The 20,311-nt window shown below is 53.0% G+C and overlaps 1 protein-coding gene across 18 annotated transcripts in view; it reads right to left on the reverse strand.

The window, feature by feature from the left end:
- Nucleotides 1–20,311, reverse strand: part of INPP4A (inositol polyphosphate-4-phosphatase type I A) — a 132,500-nt gene that overhangs the window by 7,761 nt on the left and 104,428 nt on the right. For all 18 annotated transcript variants that reach the window (XM_005599805.4, XM_023618601.2, XM_070236120.1 and 15 more), the window contains 7 exons: nt 18,194–18,366; nt 17,025–17,148; nt 15,396–15,522; nt 14,959–15,099; nt 12,499–12,596; nt 8,228–8,340; nt 4,142–4,296 (listed from right to left, as the gene is read on the reverse strand). In XM_005599805.4, the coding sequence (XP_005599862.1) occupies nt 4,142–4,296; nt 8,228–8,340; nt 12,499–12,596; nt 14,959–15,099; nt 15,396–15,522; nt 17,025–17,148; nt 18,194–18,366 (931 nt within the window). The remainder of the gene's footprint in view (nt 1–4,141; nt 4,297–8,227; nt 8,341–12,498; nt 12,597–14,958; nt 15,100–15,395; nt 15,523–17,024; nt 17,149–18,193; nt 18,367–20,311) is intronic.

The following is a 20,311-nucleotide window of genomic DNA, read 5'->3' on the forward strand; positions in this document are numbered from 1 at the left end:
GAGAGACACATGCAATGGAATTCATCAAAAGGATGGAAAAAAGAGGAGAACCAAAAGATAAGATTAAAAGAAAATGGAATGAAGCCACAACAGAAAGAAAAGATGATATGCAGAAAAGGGTATGAAAGAAATACAAAAACAAAGTCAGCACAGTTACAAGAAAAAAGGAGAGAAAGAGAAGTGAAAATAAGAAAAAATACTGTAGTCTACTGAAAACAAACACATGTTGGTTGATTAAATGGTTTTCCATGTTCACTCTCTCTCGGCTGGCCAAGCACAAGTCCATGCTGCCCTGCCATGCTCTCACATGCTGCCAAGACATGGATCTCAAAGCAAGCTGAACATGAAGAACCATTGGGGGGTGTGACCTTCTCACAGATGCCTGAGCAGGGAGCGTGGCAACTGATTTTGCCAGAAGCTGCCTCTTGATTCACCATTCAGATGATAACCATTTACCTCAAGTACCAACCAAAGGCAGAGCCCTCACCAGACTCTGTTGGCTTTCAGGCTAAGCAGTGGCAGGGCATGAACTACTGGTGTCTCCACTGTTCCAGTTACTGTTCTATAAGATGATCCCCAAGCTCACATTGGAAATTCGGGGACTTTCCTCCGTTTCGTGCTATAGAAGAAATGTACTGAGGTGAGACGGCAGCTAGAACCACAGGACTCTAGAACCACATCCTCCATGCATATACACCAAAGTGGCAACAGTGGCACAGTCAGAGGTGCCAGGACACAGCAGGTGCCTATGAGGATCCTCTTGGAGATGGGCAGGCAGGAGGTCCAGGGTTCCTTCCTCAAGCCAGGTTCTCCCGGGCTTCCTAGAGGAACCTGGAAGCCCTGGAATAGCCATACTGGGACGTGCCATTTTGAGAGAGGACCCTTTTCACGCTGCGAGCACTGACAAATTGTTACACTCCCAACCAGGGCAGTCTGGGGGTCACCAGGGCTACTTAGGAGGCCCGCTCCTGGAGTGTTTCAGCCCCTGACTTGGGGACAGAGGGGTACCACCAGTGGTGAGCTGGAATTGGCTCAGACAGCTTGAAAGAGCCGATTGTACACATCTCTTCCCAACTCCACATTCTATGGTGTGGCCGTGGGAGCTTGAAATAGGCTCTGGTAGGAGTACTGATGCCACAGAAACCGGCAAACACTACAGAGAGCAGGGTTGTATTTTTTTTCTTTTGGGGGAGACAGCTAGTTGTTAAACATTTGCTAGCACAGCACTGGCCACTGCTCACCCTGGGCCTCCAGGAGAAAGAGAGCCTGAGTGTCAGCTTTGCCCCTTTACCCCACCCCACTCTTCCCCTGCCCAGCGCCCCTGCCTGCATGCTCTACTCCTCTGGTAAGATGCAAGCGAGAAAGCAAGAGAACCAAAATGCATTCCCACTCAAGGGCACGGCCAGTATTTACTGCTGCCTCTTTAGGGCTCTTGGCGGAACCACAGGTCCTGGCCACCACTGCAGCCAGAAATACTGGCCAGTCGCCCAGCCACCTGGGGCTTGTGGTCTATGAACAGACACATGTCTTCCCCACACGGGATAATCCAGAAAACACAGAAGTCAGGTGGAATGGCATCACACGAAAACAAATGCATGTGGTGGGAGCCTGAGCTGTTGCGAGCTCAAGGGGACAAGGGGGCAGCGAGCACAGCACCCTGGGCTCTGCTACGAGGATTCTGGGGGTGACAGAGGTGAAAAGGGATCGAGCCTTGGTTTTGTTTTAGTAACTTCTTAAACGATCACTAAGGTAATACATGTTCACTGCAGAGATTTTAGAAAATTCAGAAAAACATAACTAGGAAACTTTAAAAAGACATCCATAATTGGAGGCGGGTGGGGGTTTAGAGAGGCTGAGGGAGACCGGGAATGGGGCTGTTCCCATGAGAGGAAGGCCCTTCCCTGCTCAGGGCCCGGGGTCCTGACCCGGGATGCAGGAAAGCCACGCCGACTTTACAGACTCAGAGCCCTCGAACAGTGCCAGGAATGACAACACCCAGAGGACGGGCGAGCAGGCCTGGGGACACTGGCTGGGTGGGAGTGGGCGTGGTATGGGAGCAGTCTGTATGAGAGCCCTGCAAAGGTGTGTGCTTAGAACCTCAGGAGTCACCGGGCAGCGTGGATAGGAGAATAATACGTAAGGATATTCACCACACCCCGGTTAAAGTGCTAGAAAACCATACACAGCTTAAACATTCCCTGACAGCAAGCTGGATAAACTAGGATGTGCTAAAAATGATAAGCTCTATATTTACTAACCTGAAAAAGGCTCACAAGACAGTTAAATGAACAAAAGCGGGTTAAAACAGCAGGGAGAACTGCACACATAACTGCACTGGTGTGTGCACATGTGTGCTTCTGTCTCGCATGTCATCCAGGGCCTGGTGAACCCCTGTGTGGATTACCACACTCACACCCATACATATCCAAAGGTTCGCACTGCTACTTGTCGACCGCAGCCATATGGAGGATTGCTTTGTGGGGGGTGTGGGCACAACTGGTGTAGGGGCTTATCTGTATTTTCTAATTGTCCCACAGGGGATATCAGTTACAAAAGTGCCTTGTAAACCATCACAGGTAGCCTGTGCAAGTGTAGGTGCTGTGCACATGCCCCCACAGCAGGCTACAGCCGGCAGAGGGGCCACTGACGTTGTCAGGCCCCAGTCGTGTCTAAGGATCTACTTCCTCCCCAGTCTCCTGAGATCTCTGTGTCAGAGTCAGAGTGAATTGTTTTCACTGAATCTGTTCAAGAAGCCAAGAGTGAACACAGGTCTATGTATCCATTGTACTCTGGACTCAGGGCCTGCTCTACTGATCGTAATATTTGCTCCAACCACCCCAGGAATGCCCCCCTCCATTTCCCTCATTTCTCCACTGGTGGAGGTCTGCAGCTTACCAGAGCAGCCCCTCTCACCACCTTGCAGTGACCAGGGTGCAAGTGTGGCTGCCACCCCTATGGCACCAGGGACACGGAGCCTGAAGGGCATGAAGCTCCATGAGGACAGGCCCTTAGTCAAGGGTGCCCTGGGCAGGCGTCTCTGAGCCTCCACTGCTTCCCCAAGGCTAAGGGCTGGGAGGACAGTAAACTTTCTAAAAGGGCATGAACGTTCGGCCCTGAGATAACAGAGAGGTTTACACGAATTTGGAAAGACAAAACAGGGACAAAACGAGTCCATTTTTACAAAATGCCATTATCAAGAGGCAGGAGCTCAAGCATCGCCTTTGTGCACTATTGTGAGAAGGTCAAACCGCAGAAACATACAGAAAGGATAAGAGAATTGAACGCTTTAAAGAATTTGGTGAGAGGACAAATGATACAGAACATTGAGTAGAAGGGACTGTTGGAAACGAGACTTGAACAGCATTGGTGACTACATTGAAGAAGACGGGAAACCAGGTTTCTTATCCTTTCTTTTGGTATGTGAGGTTAGGTGCTCCCCAGCAGTGCTCGAAACAAGGCATCGATCAACAGTGGCCAGAGATTTTAGTCCCGGGGTTCATTCTGCAAACCGGCCTGCTGCCTCAGAATCAGAACATCATTAGGGTGAGGTCGCCATGGCACACGGACAGGTGGGCGGGGCTGCTGCCGGTACCATAAAACACTCAGGTGACACTTTGCTCATAAAAGCAAACTGTGTCCAGGGCTAGAGAAGAAGCGGGCAAACCAGTGCAACCTGCAGACGCGTTTTCTTCGCGCACATTTGAAAAGAGATCTATGGAGGATGTAAGAGCAATGCCTGCCCAGAAGGCTCTGGCTCGAAGTCACACCCACAGCAAGGCAGGTGGCCACGGGAGCGCCCTGTGCCAGGACTCACAGGCTGCGGAGGGGCCCGAGAGCCTTCCCAGCACCCACACTGGCCTGGGTCTACCTGGTTTCAGCGCAGTCCTGCTCAGAGAGACTGCCGGCTCTTTCTGCTCCTCGACTTAACCGAGAACGCTGTCTCAATTTGGGGGTGCCAATGGTTTGACTCTGTAGCCAGGAGTGGATTTTCCGACGTCAAGCTAGAGCATGCCGGCCGGAGCCGGGGCCTGTGCGGGGGAGCCCCGGACCGGGAGGCAGCAGCGAGCAGCTCATCTGCAGTTTACACGGCGGCGGGCGGGCGGGCAGGGGCACGGGGCAGTGGCGGATGGCAGCAACTCACCTGCGCATGCACTCCAGGGCCTGGGTGAAGACCTGCGGGGCCATGCCGTGCTCGTGTTGCAGGATCAGGCACTGCTCCAGCGTCACCGACATGGCCGTGCGGTCCTTGGCGCTCTTGCAGCTGGTGAACCGGACCCCGTTAAGGCGGCGGCAGATCTGCCAACGGGAGAACAGGCTGCGCTGAGAGGAGAGATGCTGCAGCATGGAAGACCCTTCACGGAAGACAGAGGCTCGGAAGGGTCAGCGCGGGCACCCGGGCCCACCAGTCCCTCTCCGGCCGCTCCCCAACCCCATGGCCTGCTAAAGCCGGTAATGGAAACAAAGTCGCTGCCTGCGGGACTGCCTCTCATCCCTAGCTGTCCCTCACGTGCCTTCTCCCACGGGACACTCCTTCACAGTCCAGGCTCCCTTCTGTTCTGAGCCATCATGATCCGTTCCCTAACCCTTACCAGCTACCCTCTTCCTTCCAAACTATGCCTGGGCCCCCTTGTCATGCTCCGCCCTTTGTTACTGACCCCTCCGGGGAGGAGGGCAATGAACACCAGCTCAGGGAGGGCAGAGCAGCTCACAGGATGCCCAGCCCCTGGCCAGGTCTCTAGGCCTTTCTGGAATGTACAGCACAGACCCACTGGTCTCTATTCTCCTCCTCACCCCTACAGATGGGAACAGCTCAGAAGACCCGCTTCCCTTTAGCCACATTCTGACCCGCAGCTCCTTCGCCATCCTCCACCTCACGGGGACTCGGCACACAATGAGGTGCCCATGCACCTCCCCCTCACAGGGCAGGGCTCCACCATGGGGCAGCCTCCTGGCTGGGGAAGAACCACCTCAGGGCACCTTCTCTCCCCATGGGGAAGACATTTTGGGGCATTTTCTCTGTACCACTAGGTACAATCCGAGGTACACATCCTAAATCCAGAAAGTCCTAAAACAGAAGATTTTTTTGGTAAGTTTGTGGCAATCTCACTTGGCAGTATGACCAGATCTGAGCTGATGTGAGACTATAATCTTTCTCTTTCCCATTTTGTATAAATATTCAGACTTTTCAGTGAAGCAGTATTGAGCCTGGTTCCAGAGTGCCGCCCCAGAGTCCCCTGGGGATGTTAAGTCATACATGTGTACCACGTCACACACAGGTGATGCACACCATTTTACACATAAGTGTACCAACTGTATACCACATCACCTTTCTAAAACCCAGAAACCTGTGAATTCCAAAACATCTGGCCACGAGAGCTTCAGTGAGAACGACACTGGTGTTTAACGAAACATCATCCAAGTTAAACAGTGGTGGGCTCCAGAAACCTGTACTCCAGAAAAATACCAGAGCCATTGCAGACTGCCCTGAAGGCAGCGTCACAGCGCTCCTCAGGCCAGCAAACATGACGGCGCAGCCACCACGGGGACGCCCCTGGGTGGAGAGCACATCAGTCCTCAGCACCATGTCGAGGGAAAGACAAAACAGAAAAGGCCCAAACAAGTTCAGCCAAGACCATCAGGAGGAAGATGGGCTTCTATGGAGAACAGACCAAAAATTTTTCAAAAGAGAAAGAAAAAGAAGACCCTAAGCAGCCCCTAAGCTGGGTGATCTGTAAAACCCTAACTAACGAAGCGAGGGTGAATGTGGACATGCTCACTAAATGCCACAGGCTGTGGAGTTCGTGCCCCAGACACATGGCACACACTGGGACTACAAACAGAGTCAAGGAAAGTCTACATTCATTGACGGGGCAGCCAGACCTACACGAGGTTCCAGAAGGCAGGCAGGGGTGGCCGAGGTGCATCTTTCCCCAAGAGGGTGGTCTGCAGCGCCAGGCTCTGCTGTCTCCCCATCCCCATCCGTGAAATGAGGCGTTAGACCTGACTAACGATATTCCAACTACTGAGCCAGGGTCCCCTTGTGCAGACATGGAAATGAAAATAAGTAAGAGCCACAAAAGGAGGGCAGCTCTGGTCCAATGGGACAGGAGGGCTCGGTACCTGAGTGGCTTGGTGCCACTGCCCCCACACCCACCTGCCCCCTAGGGGATCCTCAGGTGGACAATATGAGAAGAGATGCATCCAAGGGACTCTGAGACTCTTCTACCTCTGAGTCTATGCTTCTACACCTTGGGGCCTCTGCTGCGAAGAAAAAATATGGGGCTGGACGGACTGCTTTCTTGACCTGGTTATAGGGGATGGTCGCTCAGCACTATGACTGATGGTTTTTCTGTCATACAGAGTCCCAGTTCCCAAACAAGGTACACAGGTCCCTGCATCCGCTCTTGTCCGTAAAGCCGTCTGCAGGTTTATTCTGCGAGTGCATCAGAGGGTGCGACGCAGAGGGATCTGGCTGTCACCCCTTGGCCTCTCAGTGTCATGTGGGGAAAGGCTTGCTCTTTGAAGTCTTGCAAAAGTACCTGTGTAAGAGACTGGGCACAGCCAGCCAAGGGGTGCTTAGCATACCCCAAAAGAACATACTAAAAGAAAGCAGGGGAGGGGCTGGCCCCGTGGCCGAGTGGTTAAGTTCGCGCGCTCCGCTGCAGGCGGCCCAGTGTTTCGTCGGTTCGAATCCTGGGCGCGGACATGGCACTGCTCGTCAGACCACGCTGAGGCAGCGTCCCACATGCCACAACTAGAGGAACCCACAACGAAGAATACACAACTATGTACCGGGGGGCTTTGGGGAGAAAAAGGAAAAAATAAAATCTTTAAAAAAAAAAAAAAAAAAAGAAAGCAGGGGAGCCCCTGTGCCTGCAGAGTGCATAGGCCTGAGGGCCCTGATGCAGGGACACCCCAGCATGCACGAGTCCCACCCGACACCCCATTTGCTGGGCTCGGCCTGAGCAAGCAATGGCAGATGAGGCCCCAGAACCAGGAAGACACCTGAAAAATGGGGCGTGAACCCCACCAAGCTTCCCACTGAGCTTCATGTCACTCAGTGCTTCCGAATGTGTTTTGTTGTAAAAAGATTCCAGGGGCAGCCTGGCCCACAGAGGGGAGATCCTCAGACTGACCCCCCACATTTTCCATGAGGAGGAAGTCTTACCAGCCAGGGCACTTGAAAGGCTAAAAGAACAGACTGATATACAGAGGGGAATGCTCACTCTTCAAAGCTTCTCGACAGAAAGATACCAGTGGCCACAGCCATTAGCGAATGGCTGTTCAAAAGAGGCACTTCCTGAAGACAGCTCTCAACACAACATCTAATAAACAACCTAAATGGCGGGCCAGCACCGTGACGGGCTGAGAGCGTCTGCTGCACTGGAAGAGATGGGGGTTGAGAGAAACTCTCTCCTGACAAGGAGAGCAGTAAAGTTCTGGAATGAAGCTCGGGGGAGCTGTGGGGAGACAGCCCCCTAACGGCTACTCAGGCTCTGGGAACCAGGGCGGTGGCAGTGCCCACTCGGGCAGTGCAGTGCCAACTCCTTTCCCCGGGGCAGAGGGGCGTGGGGCCGTCCTTCCCCTGTGCGCAGGCTGCGGGGGAAGGGAAGGCCACTGGGGGCCGCTGTGTCCTAAGTCTACGTGTGCAAGTCCCAGTGCCGGACAGGTCCCAATGCTGCCGCGGAGACGAGGTGAACTCACCCCTCATCAGGGGTGAGTGAATGACTAGAGACTGTTCTGAGACCCAGGCTCAGAGCAGTGACTGGAACTCCACAAGTAAATTTATGCAAAAATATTTGAAGTATAAGTACTTGGGGCAAAAAGGAGATCTGAACCATAACACACGATAAGTACTATTTAAAGAGATTGTAAAGGTCACCACGGCCCCCCTTTGTACTATTAAAAGATGCAGTAGGCAGCAAGTTTTAGCTGGTATCAACTGCACAGGCTTAAGAAGGTGACAACTGCCATCAGCCTGGTTATTAAATGCCCCAGAGGATAGACTCTGGGCCAAGTTATCAGAACTCAGGCAGCCCTAAAGTAACGAACTCACAGGCAACCTTCAGCATCTTCCGGGGGTGTGGAACATATTCAGTGACCCTCTCTTGTGTCCACATGGAGACATTTGCTTTCTCCACCCCTGGCTGAGACTCTGATTTGTTATTACTACTATTGTTGGCGGCAGGCGCAACAACAACGTTCTTGTCCTGACTCCAACGCGTACCTCAGCAGCCTGCCAGAGAATGTCGACATTCTTGTTCTTCCTGGCGTGTACGTTCTGACCCAGGAAGCGCAGCAGCTCTGGCAGGCACGTCTGGCTCCGAGATCGAGGGAGGCCTGGAAGAGAGGGGGAGTCTGTGGGAGTCGGTGCCACACCTGGGAATGCAGCCCAAGGAAGCCACTGAGGCAGAGGAAGGGCAAAATGAATTCCCAGCCCAAGCTGGAAGTTTAGTGTGATTTACACAAGGGAGGGGTGTGCTTAGGGGCTGGACCTGGTGAGTACTTAATTACTGCCACTTCCGTTCCACCTGCAAAGAGCAATCATTTAGTCTCCTTTCTCCTTTCAGCTCTTCCAAGGGGCTGGAGAGCGGACACTGGATCACCAAGAGTGGGAAGGAGTGAGGAGCATCCATCTGGGCTTCAAAACCACCACCAGGGATGGAGGATGCTCAGGGCAGTGAGTCTTGACCATGGAACGGGTGTGGCCATCCCTGGGGGACGTGGGCAGTGCAGCCCCTCCAGGGGGACGTGGAGAACTTCCTCCTATGCTCTGACAGCTTCCCTCCACCACTGGGACAGTCTCTGGACAGTCTCCAGGCCCTTCCAGGACCCTTCGCCGGAAGCTCAGTCAGATCGCCTCACCTAAGAACCCCGGAGTTTTCAAACATCAGGATCAGCAGAGAAAAAGAGAAGAGCCTCAAGGTCATGTCTAAGGAAAACAGCCGTGGCACCTGAGCCCCCAAATCAAAACCAAATATATGGAATTCTGGGGTCTAGCTGCACACAGTTTCCACCATACAACCTCACCCTGGTGTACACAGGATCCTATGCTAATTATTTCATGCTCCTGATACATGCTCAGTGCCAGGCCAAATGGAAATGGAAAGAAGGCTCTTGCCTGTGAAGGGCTCAGTCTGTGATGGAGGCTGTGGGAGCGCAGAGAAGGCGAATTGAGCCAGGTCAGGAAAATGCAGCCTCCTGGAAGGGATGGCTTGATCTACTTCCTAAGATCAACCAGAGCTTCTTGGCCTCCCCGCCACCCTGTCTAGTGATTACTGCCCACTGAGGAACCAAGCAGACTTAGGGGGTATTCACCAGGTGGGCTCCATCTTCTCAGCCTCAAAGATCAGCAAGTCTCCTGGGGCTGAAGGCTAAATGGCCCACTGCTCCCCCAGCTTCCTGGGTCGTGGTCCAGTGCTGTTGGCCCCACCCTGGAGAGGCCCACGCCTCGCTGTTTTCGCTGCTGTGGGCCACGCCCTTCCTTGGCCTTCCTCAGCAGGCTAGGTTCACATCTCCTGGGGCTGGCCGCCTTCCAAAATGCTGAGCACAGTACTCCCCCTTCCTGACAGAACGCTCACCACTCCCACTCATCTGTCCTCTGTCCCTCTCCCCCCACTCACTTTCATGGTGCCTGGGTGGGGACCGGCCCTCCAGTCCAAGCCTGGGTAGCCCGCACAGGCCCCGCCCCCTGCAGCACTGGAAGACAAGCGGTGGCAAGCTGCCTACATCTGATATGGGCTCATTGCGGGACTCGCCCCTCCACGTCTCTCGATGTCCTCATATGTCAAATGGGTGTGAAACCAGGCCCACCTCCCAATGCAGATGTGAGGATCATGTTAGAAAATTCATGGAAAGTGTGTAGAGGGCCTGGCACATGCAAGGGCTTGACCGATCTGTCACTTTTAACTATGATCACCCCTGAAGAACATGAGGACGCCTCAGTACCTGTGTTCCCAAGAGCTAGGTACTAAAGACCTTCAGCAGAGTCCTCAGGGGATCCTTTTCCTTACCTCTTCATGTCATTGTTTTCAGCCCCGGCTGCAGCACATGGGGATCACCCAGGGAGTTTCTGAAACTCCCCAGGCCCAGGCCCTGCCCACCACGGTCTGGGGTGGGGCCCTGGCATTAGGACTTTTCCAGGCTCCCCAGTGAACTCCAGTGTGTAGTCAGGGCTGGAACCTCAATGGCTCCAACGGCATCCATTCCAAGGATGCACCCCATGCAAGGCCCCAGCTCTGTGCTCACCTCCCTCAGTTCACTGGGAGACTCAGGCCACCTGACTTGAGCTCCCTGTATTTCCTCCCATCCACACCAACATCCCTGCATGTCCTACCTTCCCCACCCCTGTCCCTCCTTGCTGGCTTGCCATCCACCTGGGCTCCCAGGAGCCTGACTTATAGTAATGTCATCCTCTTCCATCTTGTAGCCCCTGTTTTTCTAGCTCCTTCCCTCAGGCCTTGAGCACACATCTCCCATAGTGCTCCAGGTGTGTTTCCAACCATCCCACAGCCCTACCCCTCAATCTCTGCCAGGCTCCGGGATAGAGCAGTCTGTCCCAAGGCAGCGCCATCTGGTTGCCCACTTGCCTCCCCTGCGCCCCTCACCACCCTGAGACTGCCCCCTCATGGGCCACTGTGGACTCCCCGTCCACACCTGCCCTGGGCTCCAGGAAACACTGCTGCTCTCCTCCTGCCTCTCCAACGACTCTCTCTCTGGCCCTTCTGTCACATCCTTTCTTCCCAACCAACCTCCACACGGGGCCTTTCCCAAAGTCATCCTCAGCCGCTTCTTGTCTGGCACACAGTAACCTCAGCCAAGAAAGGGTTCCACGTCACCCTGTGCAGCTGATCACAGCCTCGCTAGGCCTCGCTCTGTGGCTCTGGAGCTGCACCTCTCACGGACCATTTCCCCAGGTCACAAAGGCAGCTGGGGCCTGGGCTGTGCTCCTTGTCTCCCCAGCCCCGCTCCTCTGCCCGTCAATGGGCCACATTCTTGCTGCCGCCAGCTCTAGTGATCCTTGCCCAGCACAGGCCCTTCATTCAACCCGTCCTATCATTGTCTCTCTTGCATCCCCAGCATCATCTCCAAGTAGCCACTAGGGAGCTGAATCTCCTCCGAATCCTCCTCAGGAAGGCAGAGTCTACGCAGGTGAACAGGAGGCCATGGGGGGCCGGAAAGCAAGGAAGGATCAGCACACAGAGGCAGCATCCAAAGAGCCGCCCACTGACACCAGCAGGTCAAAGTTGGAGAACAAAGCAAACAAAGGTTTCACAGCCTCACCCTCAGTCCACCACTGGCTTGTACCCCTTCCTCAACCCAGGCAGCACACTCTTGTTGATTCTAGACAAATCCTTGAAGGTCAGCTTTGTCCACACTGCCTCCCTAATAAAACTGCTAAATGAACATCAGCTCCTCAGCCCGGCCCCCAAGGTCTCTGCCAGTGTCTCCCATGAGGACGGCTTTGCCAACTGTCTAAGCGCACAGCCTCAGGGCCAGGCCAACCCCTTTCTCCATCTGTACAATGGACGCTAACCTACCTCATAGCGCTGTTGTGGGGATTCAGTGCAGAAATGTGTATACAGCACAGCACAGAGCCAAGCACATCAGTGACCTGTGAACACAACCGAAGCCTTTCCACACCTGCCCTCCCTGGGAACCCCCATCAGAGGATGCTGGTGGAATGAGGGTGGGACTCTGCCTCCTTCACCCGTGTGTGCCGGCTGGTGGCTGCAGCAGTGCCAGCAGAGAGGCAGAGCCAGTCTGAAAGCTGGCTTTCCTTCCCAGGCAGGGTCGACACCTTGTTCATCACGGGGTCCTGTGGCACTTTCTACAGGCGAGGCCTCAGTGAACATGTGCCAGGTTGAATTCAGGAGAGAATTCCCCAAGCACAATGAGTGCAGTGGGCCCTGGGCTCCTGCCTAGTTCGGCGGTGGCAGCATCTTCACTATCAGGCATAGGGAGGGCTGTGTGTCAGCGGAGGGACGGCTGCTGTCACCTCTCCACTGCCTCCAGGGACACCAGGACAGGAACACTCTTGCCCCCATACCCAGCAATAAGTGTCTGCCCAGCATCTTACTCTCTACTAACCATGGCGGGAGGCACATGGGGAGCTCACACCAGCCGGGGCAAGCCGACCCCCAGGCCAAGTGGGGGTCCTGCCTCTGTGATCCCACCTGTCCTGCCAGGAGGAGCACAATGCAGGCCACTGAATGCATCAGTGAACGCCAGTGACTAAGACAGTGTGTGAGAAGAGACCCAACCAGAAGACATGAGCGAGGGCTGCAGCCTGAGGAAAGCTTCTCTGGGTGGGGATTCAGGCCAGGCAGAGTCTACGCAGTAGGCCGTGGGGGGCAGGGAAGCAAGGAAGGATCAGTGCACGGAGGCAGCATCCGGAAGGTCGGTGAGCAGACAGCCCAACGGCAGGAAGGGCTCAAACACCAAAAGTGACAAGAGACCACAACAGGTGAAACCCACCGTGAGAGAAGAAATACTTACAATCCTCAGGCAAGACTTCCTTAAACTGCTCGAAGTAGGAATTTAACCGCACCAAACTCTCCACGTTGATGACTTCTTGTAAAGATGTATCGCCAAACCTTCAGAGGTCATAAGGGGATGCCATTAGTTGGCTAATGTCGCTTTCTTCTAGCACAAAACATAACTGCATTGAAGCTAACAACGTTGATTCTCTCATTTATTGTGCACATCTAAATTCTAAGCCACTCTCCCCCTCCCAAGCATAAGGTCATCTGTACTTGCTGATGACAAGTTCAAATACATTTCATTAGCAGGCACTATGCATAATCGTTACTCATCAGAACCAGATTATCTATACCAGACTCTCTTGCAGCACAGGAACCCCTCTCACAGACACTTAGCTGAAGGTCCCCAGGTCCTCTCATCCTCGAGGTGCTTAGGAGAGGGCTGGCAGTGGAGTTATGGCTAGGGAGTGAGGACACAGTCTTGTACTTGAATCTGAAGTCCCTCTGCCTGCTGAATGACCAGACGTGACTGGCTCTTCCTCCGCAACTGTGCATGAGGCACTAGCTCTTGTCTCACCATCCAGGTTCACCCTGTGCACACCTCACAGGCAGGCAGGATGTGCCAGATGCGTAAGAGAGGAGCAGTGGAAAGCCACGCACGAGGAAGGGGTGAGGCAGCCATTAAAACATGCTGGCTCTGAAGTCCAAGGCCTGGATGCCCAGTCCGGCTCCACCACCTCCCTGCTGAGTGACCTCCCTGCACTTCAGCCTCTTTGCAGTTCCACGTCATCCCTCAGAGGGCAGGACTCCCTCCTCTGGGTCCACCATAGCCCATTCACCCCTGATGCCCATGACAGCTTTTCCTCTAGACACCTGTTCCTTTGGGGGGTCACCCCTGGGACACGGGTGAGCTGGGCTTGTTTATGAGCTGAGGGGAGAGTGTCCCAGGAGCAGACAAACAGCAAAGCAAAGAGCCTGCCCTCTCCAAGTCCCCCTCATCCCCACTGTCACGTCCCCCGACCTGGGCCTCTGCTCACTGTGATCTGGGCTAGCCTCAACCCCTTCCAGAAACCACTCTTGCAGAGTCATCAGGAGCAGCAGCTGCCAGAGGCAGGGGATGTCTTCTTCCTCCCCGGGACACCTCCCTGCTGGGCCCCCCACACTACCCACCCTCCCTGAAGTGGGTTCCTCAGCTGTCTCACACCTTACAGGTCTCTGCTTCCTGGGCTGGTGCCCTCAAGCCCAGCTCTCCATCTGCCCCTGAGCATGACCCTCCTCCTGGTTCCTGAGCTCAGAGGGTGGTACCACCTGCTCACTACCAATCTAGAAGCTAGGTCTATCCACTCTCCTCCCTGTCTCTCTCATACTCTGCCCAACTGAAGACCAAATCTTTCATTTCACCACCAAAACAGTTCTCTATCTACACTCCCCCTGCCTGGTCCCGGTCCCTGCCTCTGGCCTGGACTCTCTCCAACAACCTCCTCATCACACTCGTCCCCCTCACATCTTTCCAGCACACGGCCAGCCAATCATCTACTTAAGATGTAAATCTACTTGTGTCCTGTCCTGCTTAAAAGATCTTCCATGTCTCCCCTGAGCCACACCACATTTGCTAAGTGGGGGTGACACTACATCTAGGGGTCATGGACACTGACCATCGGGTTCAAAAGGCCCAGCAGGAATATGACATATCATGCTGGAGACCAAATTTCCTTAACTGCAAGTACTCTAAGATTTCTTTTTTCCTAAAACACACATATCACATGAATGTAATGATAAAACAGGAAAGATTTTCATGTACTAGTGGAAGGCCTTTATAGGCCACACACACCCAAGCCCCCTCCACCCCAACACACAAACACACGTGTACACACACGCTTGCTCGCATGGGCACACGTGACTCCTCCCTGCCGCCTGGCAGGTGACCCTGGAAGGAGTTTACAAGGCACAGGCCTTTAGGATCAAGGCACAGCTCACAGCCCACACACAGGCCTCTCTAATCTCAGCACTGTCCTGCGACCTGGGCCTCCAGCCCCCACGCGCTTTCTCCTCACCTGCCTCTGCTCAGGCTTCTTGGCCTGGGACACCAGGTCCCTCCTCCATCTCCTCAGCTGACCAACTCCTCTTTACTCTTCTAAACCCACTTCAGCCGTCACCATCCAGGAAGTCCTCACAGACCCTCTCAGACACTGTTTGGGCCCCTACTCCCTGCATTTTTCTTCATCCTTGCACCCACATCTCTCTCCTACCTGCCCAAGTCTTGAGGACATAGACCATGTCATCTGGTTCATCTTTGTGTCCCCAGCACCAAAGACAGGGCTGGGTATATGGCTGCACTTGGAGAAGGCTAGCCAAAGGAAAGTAGAGTTGATAAAGCCACTACAGCTCTCAGAGCCTGAAGAGGGCAAGTACATTTCCTACGTCATCTCCATGGCCACTCCAGCCACTGTGGCCCCCGAGGGGCCTGGGCACGCACCTCTCGGCCAGAGTCTGCTGCTCGTTGATGCCCACATTGAAGAGGACGGGCTGCACCCGCAGCAGCATGCCACTCTGGATCTCCCGGGGCAGGGCATCGAACAAGGGGCCCGGCAGGGGGATCCGCACGTTAAACCCGTCACTGGAAAACCGAGGAGAGAGGAAGAGGAGGGGTTAGGCCTGTCATGGGAGAGACCAGGGAGGAGGCGTGTGGGAAGAGGAAGACCAAGCTCGTCTCCCTTCAAGAGTGTGGACTGGCCGCCCGGCTCAGTGGTCTCCAAACTGCTGGTCACGAACCTTTACAAGGATGTGACATTAAAGTGGATCAACATTTTTAACTGAATGAAATACAATAAAACAAAAACTAAGAGTACATCACGCGTAATAAACATAATTAAAACACTACACTAATTCTGAGAATTAAAAAAATATTTCTACCGATTTCCAGTGATGACGGGCAGCATGTCAGTTGAGGCATTAGAAGTGGCCTGAGTGACTTTGAAGGTCACATTCCTCAAGTCCATGATTCCAAGGCTCATGTCCTCCAGCATGGCCAGCTCCTCACCTGGACACAGGAGAGGGAAGGAGGGCTGTCAGGAAGAGGGGGCCTGCCACTCCCCCGTGGACTCAGCACGGTCACAGAGTTGGGCGCAGATGGAAGGTGACGAGATCAGGCGAGACTGCAATGAGAGGGGCAGGAGTGTGGGAGGGCCCCCTGCGCCTCCCCCTGGGAGACTCACTTCTCCTGGAGTAAACACTGCTCCACGGCCGCATTAAACTGCAGCTGGGAGACACACAGGCCTCCAGCCCTATCTGGTCAAGGAAAGTGTGGGGAGAGCAACAGACATGATGGAGCCTCGAAGGCAAAGCTGGCTCTTTAGAACTGGACAGAGACAGACTGAAACAGCGCATTGTGGCCAGATCCTTCCATTACACAGGACTTGACATTTATTTGATGTCTTATAACTCCAAAGATTAACAAGTACTTGTACAAATTATCCACTTTTACCTCCTCAGAAGAAATAAATAGAAAATGAAGGTATGGAGAAGAGAGCCTTTTCAGAAGGCAATTTGGAAATCTCTATGAAATTTAAAAACATTTCTACCTTTTGACCCAGCGACTTTCCTTCTATTAATTTAGTGGCCGCAGAAATGGCCCCCAAGCGCACAAAGACTCATGTGCAGAGATGGACGGCAGCCCTGCCCTACCAGGACCAATTCAGAAAGGTCCAGTGTCCGAGAGGAAGTCATTGCTTAAATAATTATCATCGGGGCCAGCCTTGTGGCTGAATGGTTAAGTTCACGTGCTCCGCTTCAGTGGCCCAGGGTTTTGCCAGTTGGGATCCTGGACGCGGACATGGCACCGCTAACCAAACCACACTGAGGCAGCGTCCCACATAGCACAACCAGGAGGACCACAACTATAATATACAACTACCTACTGGGGGGCTTTGGGGAGGAGAAGAAGAAGAAGAAAAAAAAAAGAAGATTGGCAACAGATGTTAGCTCAGGAGCCAATCTTTAAAAAAAAAAAAGAGGGGGCTGGCCCGGTGGCCCAGCAGTTAAGTTCGCACGTTCCGCTTCTCAGCGGCCCGGGGTTCGCCAGTTCGGATCCCACGTGCAGACATGGTGCCGCTTGGCATGCCATGCTGTGGTAGGCGTCCCACATATAAAGTAGAGGAAGATGGGCACGGATGTTAGCTCAGGGTCACGCTTCCTCAGCAAAAAAACAAGAGAAGGACTGGCAGTAGTTAGTTAGCTCAGGGCTAATCTTGCTCAAAAAAAAAAAAAAAGAAAAAAGAAATTATCATCTATCCTCAACTAGAAAGATCTTCAAGACACGTAACAACATCAACAACGACACAAACTAAGGGAAGTGTGGGTAATGATACAGGACTTCCATTTGGTTCTTTGTTACACGTTGTGGTGACCTTTGGATTTCCTTTCACCAGCAGGCATTACTTGCATAATCAGAAACACCTTCAGGAAGGAAGGATGGGAATCACACGTGTCCACCCTGCCCGGGAGCCTGGGCCCAGGGGAGGCGTGGGAGCCCCGGGGTCTCACCGTAGGTGCTCAGCAGGCTCTCAAACTGGGCGAGCAGCCCGATGGTGTAGAGCTGCCGCAGGAAGCCGTCGTCGTGCAGGCAGTTCCTCAGCTTGATGATGAAGCCACAGATGAGAGCTGTCAGCTGCGGGGGGACACGCGGTGAAGGGGTTGCAGGGGACAGACACCTCCTTGCCAAACGGCAGCTGGCTTGTGCCGTGCCCTGGGCCCCGAGATCCCCTGTTTCCACTGCTCTAATTGGGCTTCAGAGCAGCCCCTCTCCCTTGGGGGGACCTGGAGGTGGGGAGCGCCCAGGCTCGTGGGTCATGGAGGCCAGAGGCCATGGGGAGGAGGTGCAGCACTCCAGGCTTGCCACTCCTCTTGCTCCCAAAGGCCTGTTTGGTTTTGGCTCAGCTTCTGACCTGGCCTGCCTGGGGTTACTCCTGGGCTAGAACCTTCTGGAAGCCCAGAATTAACTCCCCACAATGAAAGAGTCTATATACTTGCAGATCCATACTAGCCCTAGCTGGAAACTGAGGTGATCACCACAAAGAAGAGAGGGAGAGATAACACGGTCACTCTACAAGTTTCCTCAGCAGACACTTTCTGTGGGGTGAAAACGGGCCTCACGGGGACGGGTGGGGGACACTGCAGAGAACGGTCCACTTTGCTAATTAGATTATTGGCATCTATTAGACTGCTGACATTCATTTCAGTTCTCCCCGTCTCTGAAGGATAACAGAAATCATCAGAACAGAGTTGTCCACGAGCTGCAGGATTAAGGCACCTGCTGTTTTACGAACAAGAAAACAGACTGCACTGACAGTGAACATCCGTGTCTCCCTCACTAGACTCCTTCGTAGGGAAAAAAAAAAAGGTGGCAAAGAGGCCTGCACCGCAACCCCACCCGCCCTGGTGCACAAGCGGCAGACGTGTGCACTACGTCAGCGCCAGCTCTCCAGGGAGAAGCAAGTGTGGAATCAGAGCCTCTCCTAAACACACGCCGATCGAGTAGACTTCATCAGAGAATCTAGACTTCTCTAGTAGGTAAATTTAAAAGCAACAAGCAGGAGAACATACTGCCATCTATGGTGTTTTCACTGTGCAGCCAGAGGGAAAGGCTTCCTAAGCTGTTTTCCCGGAGGTAGGAGGTGCCTGTGGCCTCCCGCGTGCCACTCCCAGGGGCTTACGGTTTGGCAGAAGACCACGTCGCGGCGGTACTGCAGGCTCAGGTACGTGGCTATGGTGGGAGCGCTGTCCTGCATGAGCAGGAAGACCATTGCCTTCTTGGCCTTGTCACTCATCATGGCCACGCAGTCTGTGAGGGTGGTCAGCAGGGGGTAAAGGGCCTCGCTCCATTCACCTGGGCACGGGGAGGGCATCATTTTAGAGGGAAGATTTTAGGAACTAGGTTCTGGAAGTTTAACAAGTTACCTGTCCCCTAAACCCTGTACTGTGCTCCCCGCCCCCCTTCTGGATCTTCTAACTCTGCTCGGCCCATGCTCTGGCCCAGAACTGGCACCAAGTTCTGCCTGGAAGCAACCCAGTCTCTAACCTTCCAGCCTGAAGCTTTTCCAGCAACTCAGACGTCAGTCCTACTCCCAGATCACTGACACGCGCCTGGTCTCCTGAAACTCTTGGGGACTCTACACATAAATACTCAAGACTATTCCTTTTGAGGAAAGTAACAAAAAAGCTTCTGCAAGTCAGGACTGAGCAAGAAAACTATGCTGTCTGCAGGGTCCAATCCCCTTCCATAGCCCCACCGTTCCTCCACCAGGAAGAGAAGAGCCAGAAAAGTGGCCTGTTCTCTTGCTTCCCTCGACCCAGTCCTGAAGGCAGAGACCCCTGTCCTTCTGGAGCAAAGGACAATTCCATCCTTGTCCCCCTTTGTGAAACTGTGCTAAATTCTCATTTCGCATGTCTGGAGGAAAGACCATTCCTCACAGTTCCCGTATTTTCAGCTCTCAGAACATCCCTGCTTCTACCCTCACTTTCTTCCCCGCCCCCCAACTTCCTGCCCGTTGCCATCTTTTTCTAGCTTTGTTTTTTTGTTGTTGTTTTTTTCAGGAATAAGGAAACTCTGACCCTGTACCAAAAAAACTTCTTAAAAATAGAACCTCAGCAGAGAAAAACAGAGTGAAAGGTATTTTGGCTTTGGTCTTTTTTCCCTTCCTATTTAGAAGACATTTAAAAGAGAGAAGATGCCCTCACCAGTTATATTTCTAACAGGTTACAGGGATTTGACCATCACCACTGGGTGAGCTCACCACACCAAAAGCTGCAGAGGCAGTGGAAGTAAAGCCTGGGCTGTGCACGCCCTCTTAGGATGAGAGTGCAAGCCACAGAATGCCCACAAACGTCACTACACTCCGGGAAAGCCACAGAGTGTGTGAGCAGTGCAGCTGCCAGAAGGGGCAGCTCTGTCTTAGATCAACAGAATCTAAAAAACAGAGAGAAGGGAGACATGGCTCTGCTGGCTCAAACTGCAGGCTCAGCACTTTGCTGAGAAACAAATTTAGAGAAATGACTAAAACCTGCAGAAGAACTTCCCTATATTCAGTGTTTGGTTAATGCAGATTTGCAAGTATACACAGCAATTCAAAATTTGGACACGCTCTAACTGTATATGCAGGCACGCTGTATGCGGACAAGGATTTCCATCTGTAATGGAAAAAACGAGGCTCAAATTTAGAAAGTCTACAGCAGAAAGGTCTTAGCAAATAAATCATGGTGACAAAGAACACTGGACTGAGGAGTGGAAAATGTGAGTCCCAGGCCCGGGAGGCCGCTAAGAAGTGGTGGGCCGTGGGCAAGTCCTTCGACCCCTCAGCCACATGGGTCTTTCTCGGTAAAATGGAGTGCTGTGCTAGATAATGTCCAAGCCTCTCTCTTCCTCTAAAATTCTTAGAGACCATGTTTTTGTTTCTCTGAAGAACTCTGTTGAATGCATGCCAATTATATTCAGCAACTCTCAAAAAAGACCAATGGCATAGTATTCAAATAGTTTGGGGAAAGACAGGCAGTTATTAAGACTATTTTTCACTAAGAAGTAAATGCTCTTAGAGCAAATATTGCCAATATACTTTGCTTTTCCACCAAACATGCACATACATATGTAATTAATATGCAAATTATGATCATTTTAACCTGAAAATGACCAGAATATACAAGTGGTCATATTTGACTAAGCAAACCCTCTCCATAAACAGTTTTTGACTTTGCCTACGTCTCTTTCAAAAAAATCCATATAAGAATGACTCAGTTTTGCTGCATTAGGAAAAAAAAAAAACACTGAAAAAATTGGC

This window comes from Equus caballus, chromosome 15, assembly GCF_041296265.1.
Source record: "Equus caballus isolate H_3958 breed thoroughbred chromosome 15, TB-T2T, whole genome shotgun sequence".
NCBI classification, from domain to species: domain Eukaryota; kingdom Metazoa; phylum Chordata; class Mammalia; order Perissodactyla; family Equidae; genus Equus; species Equus caballus.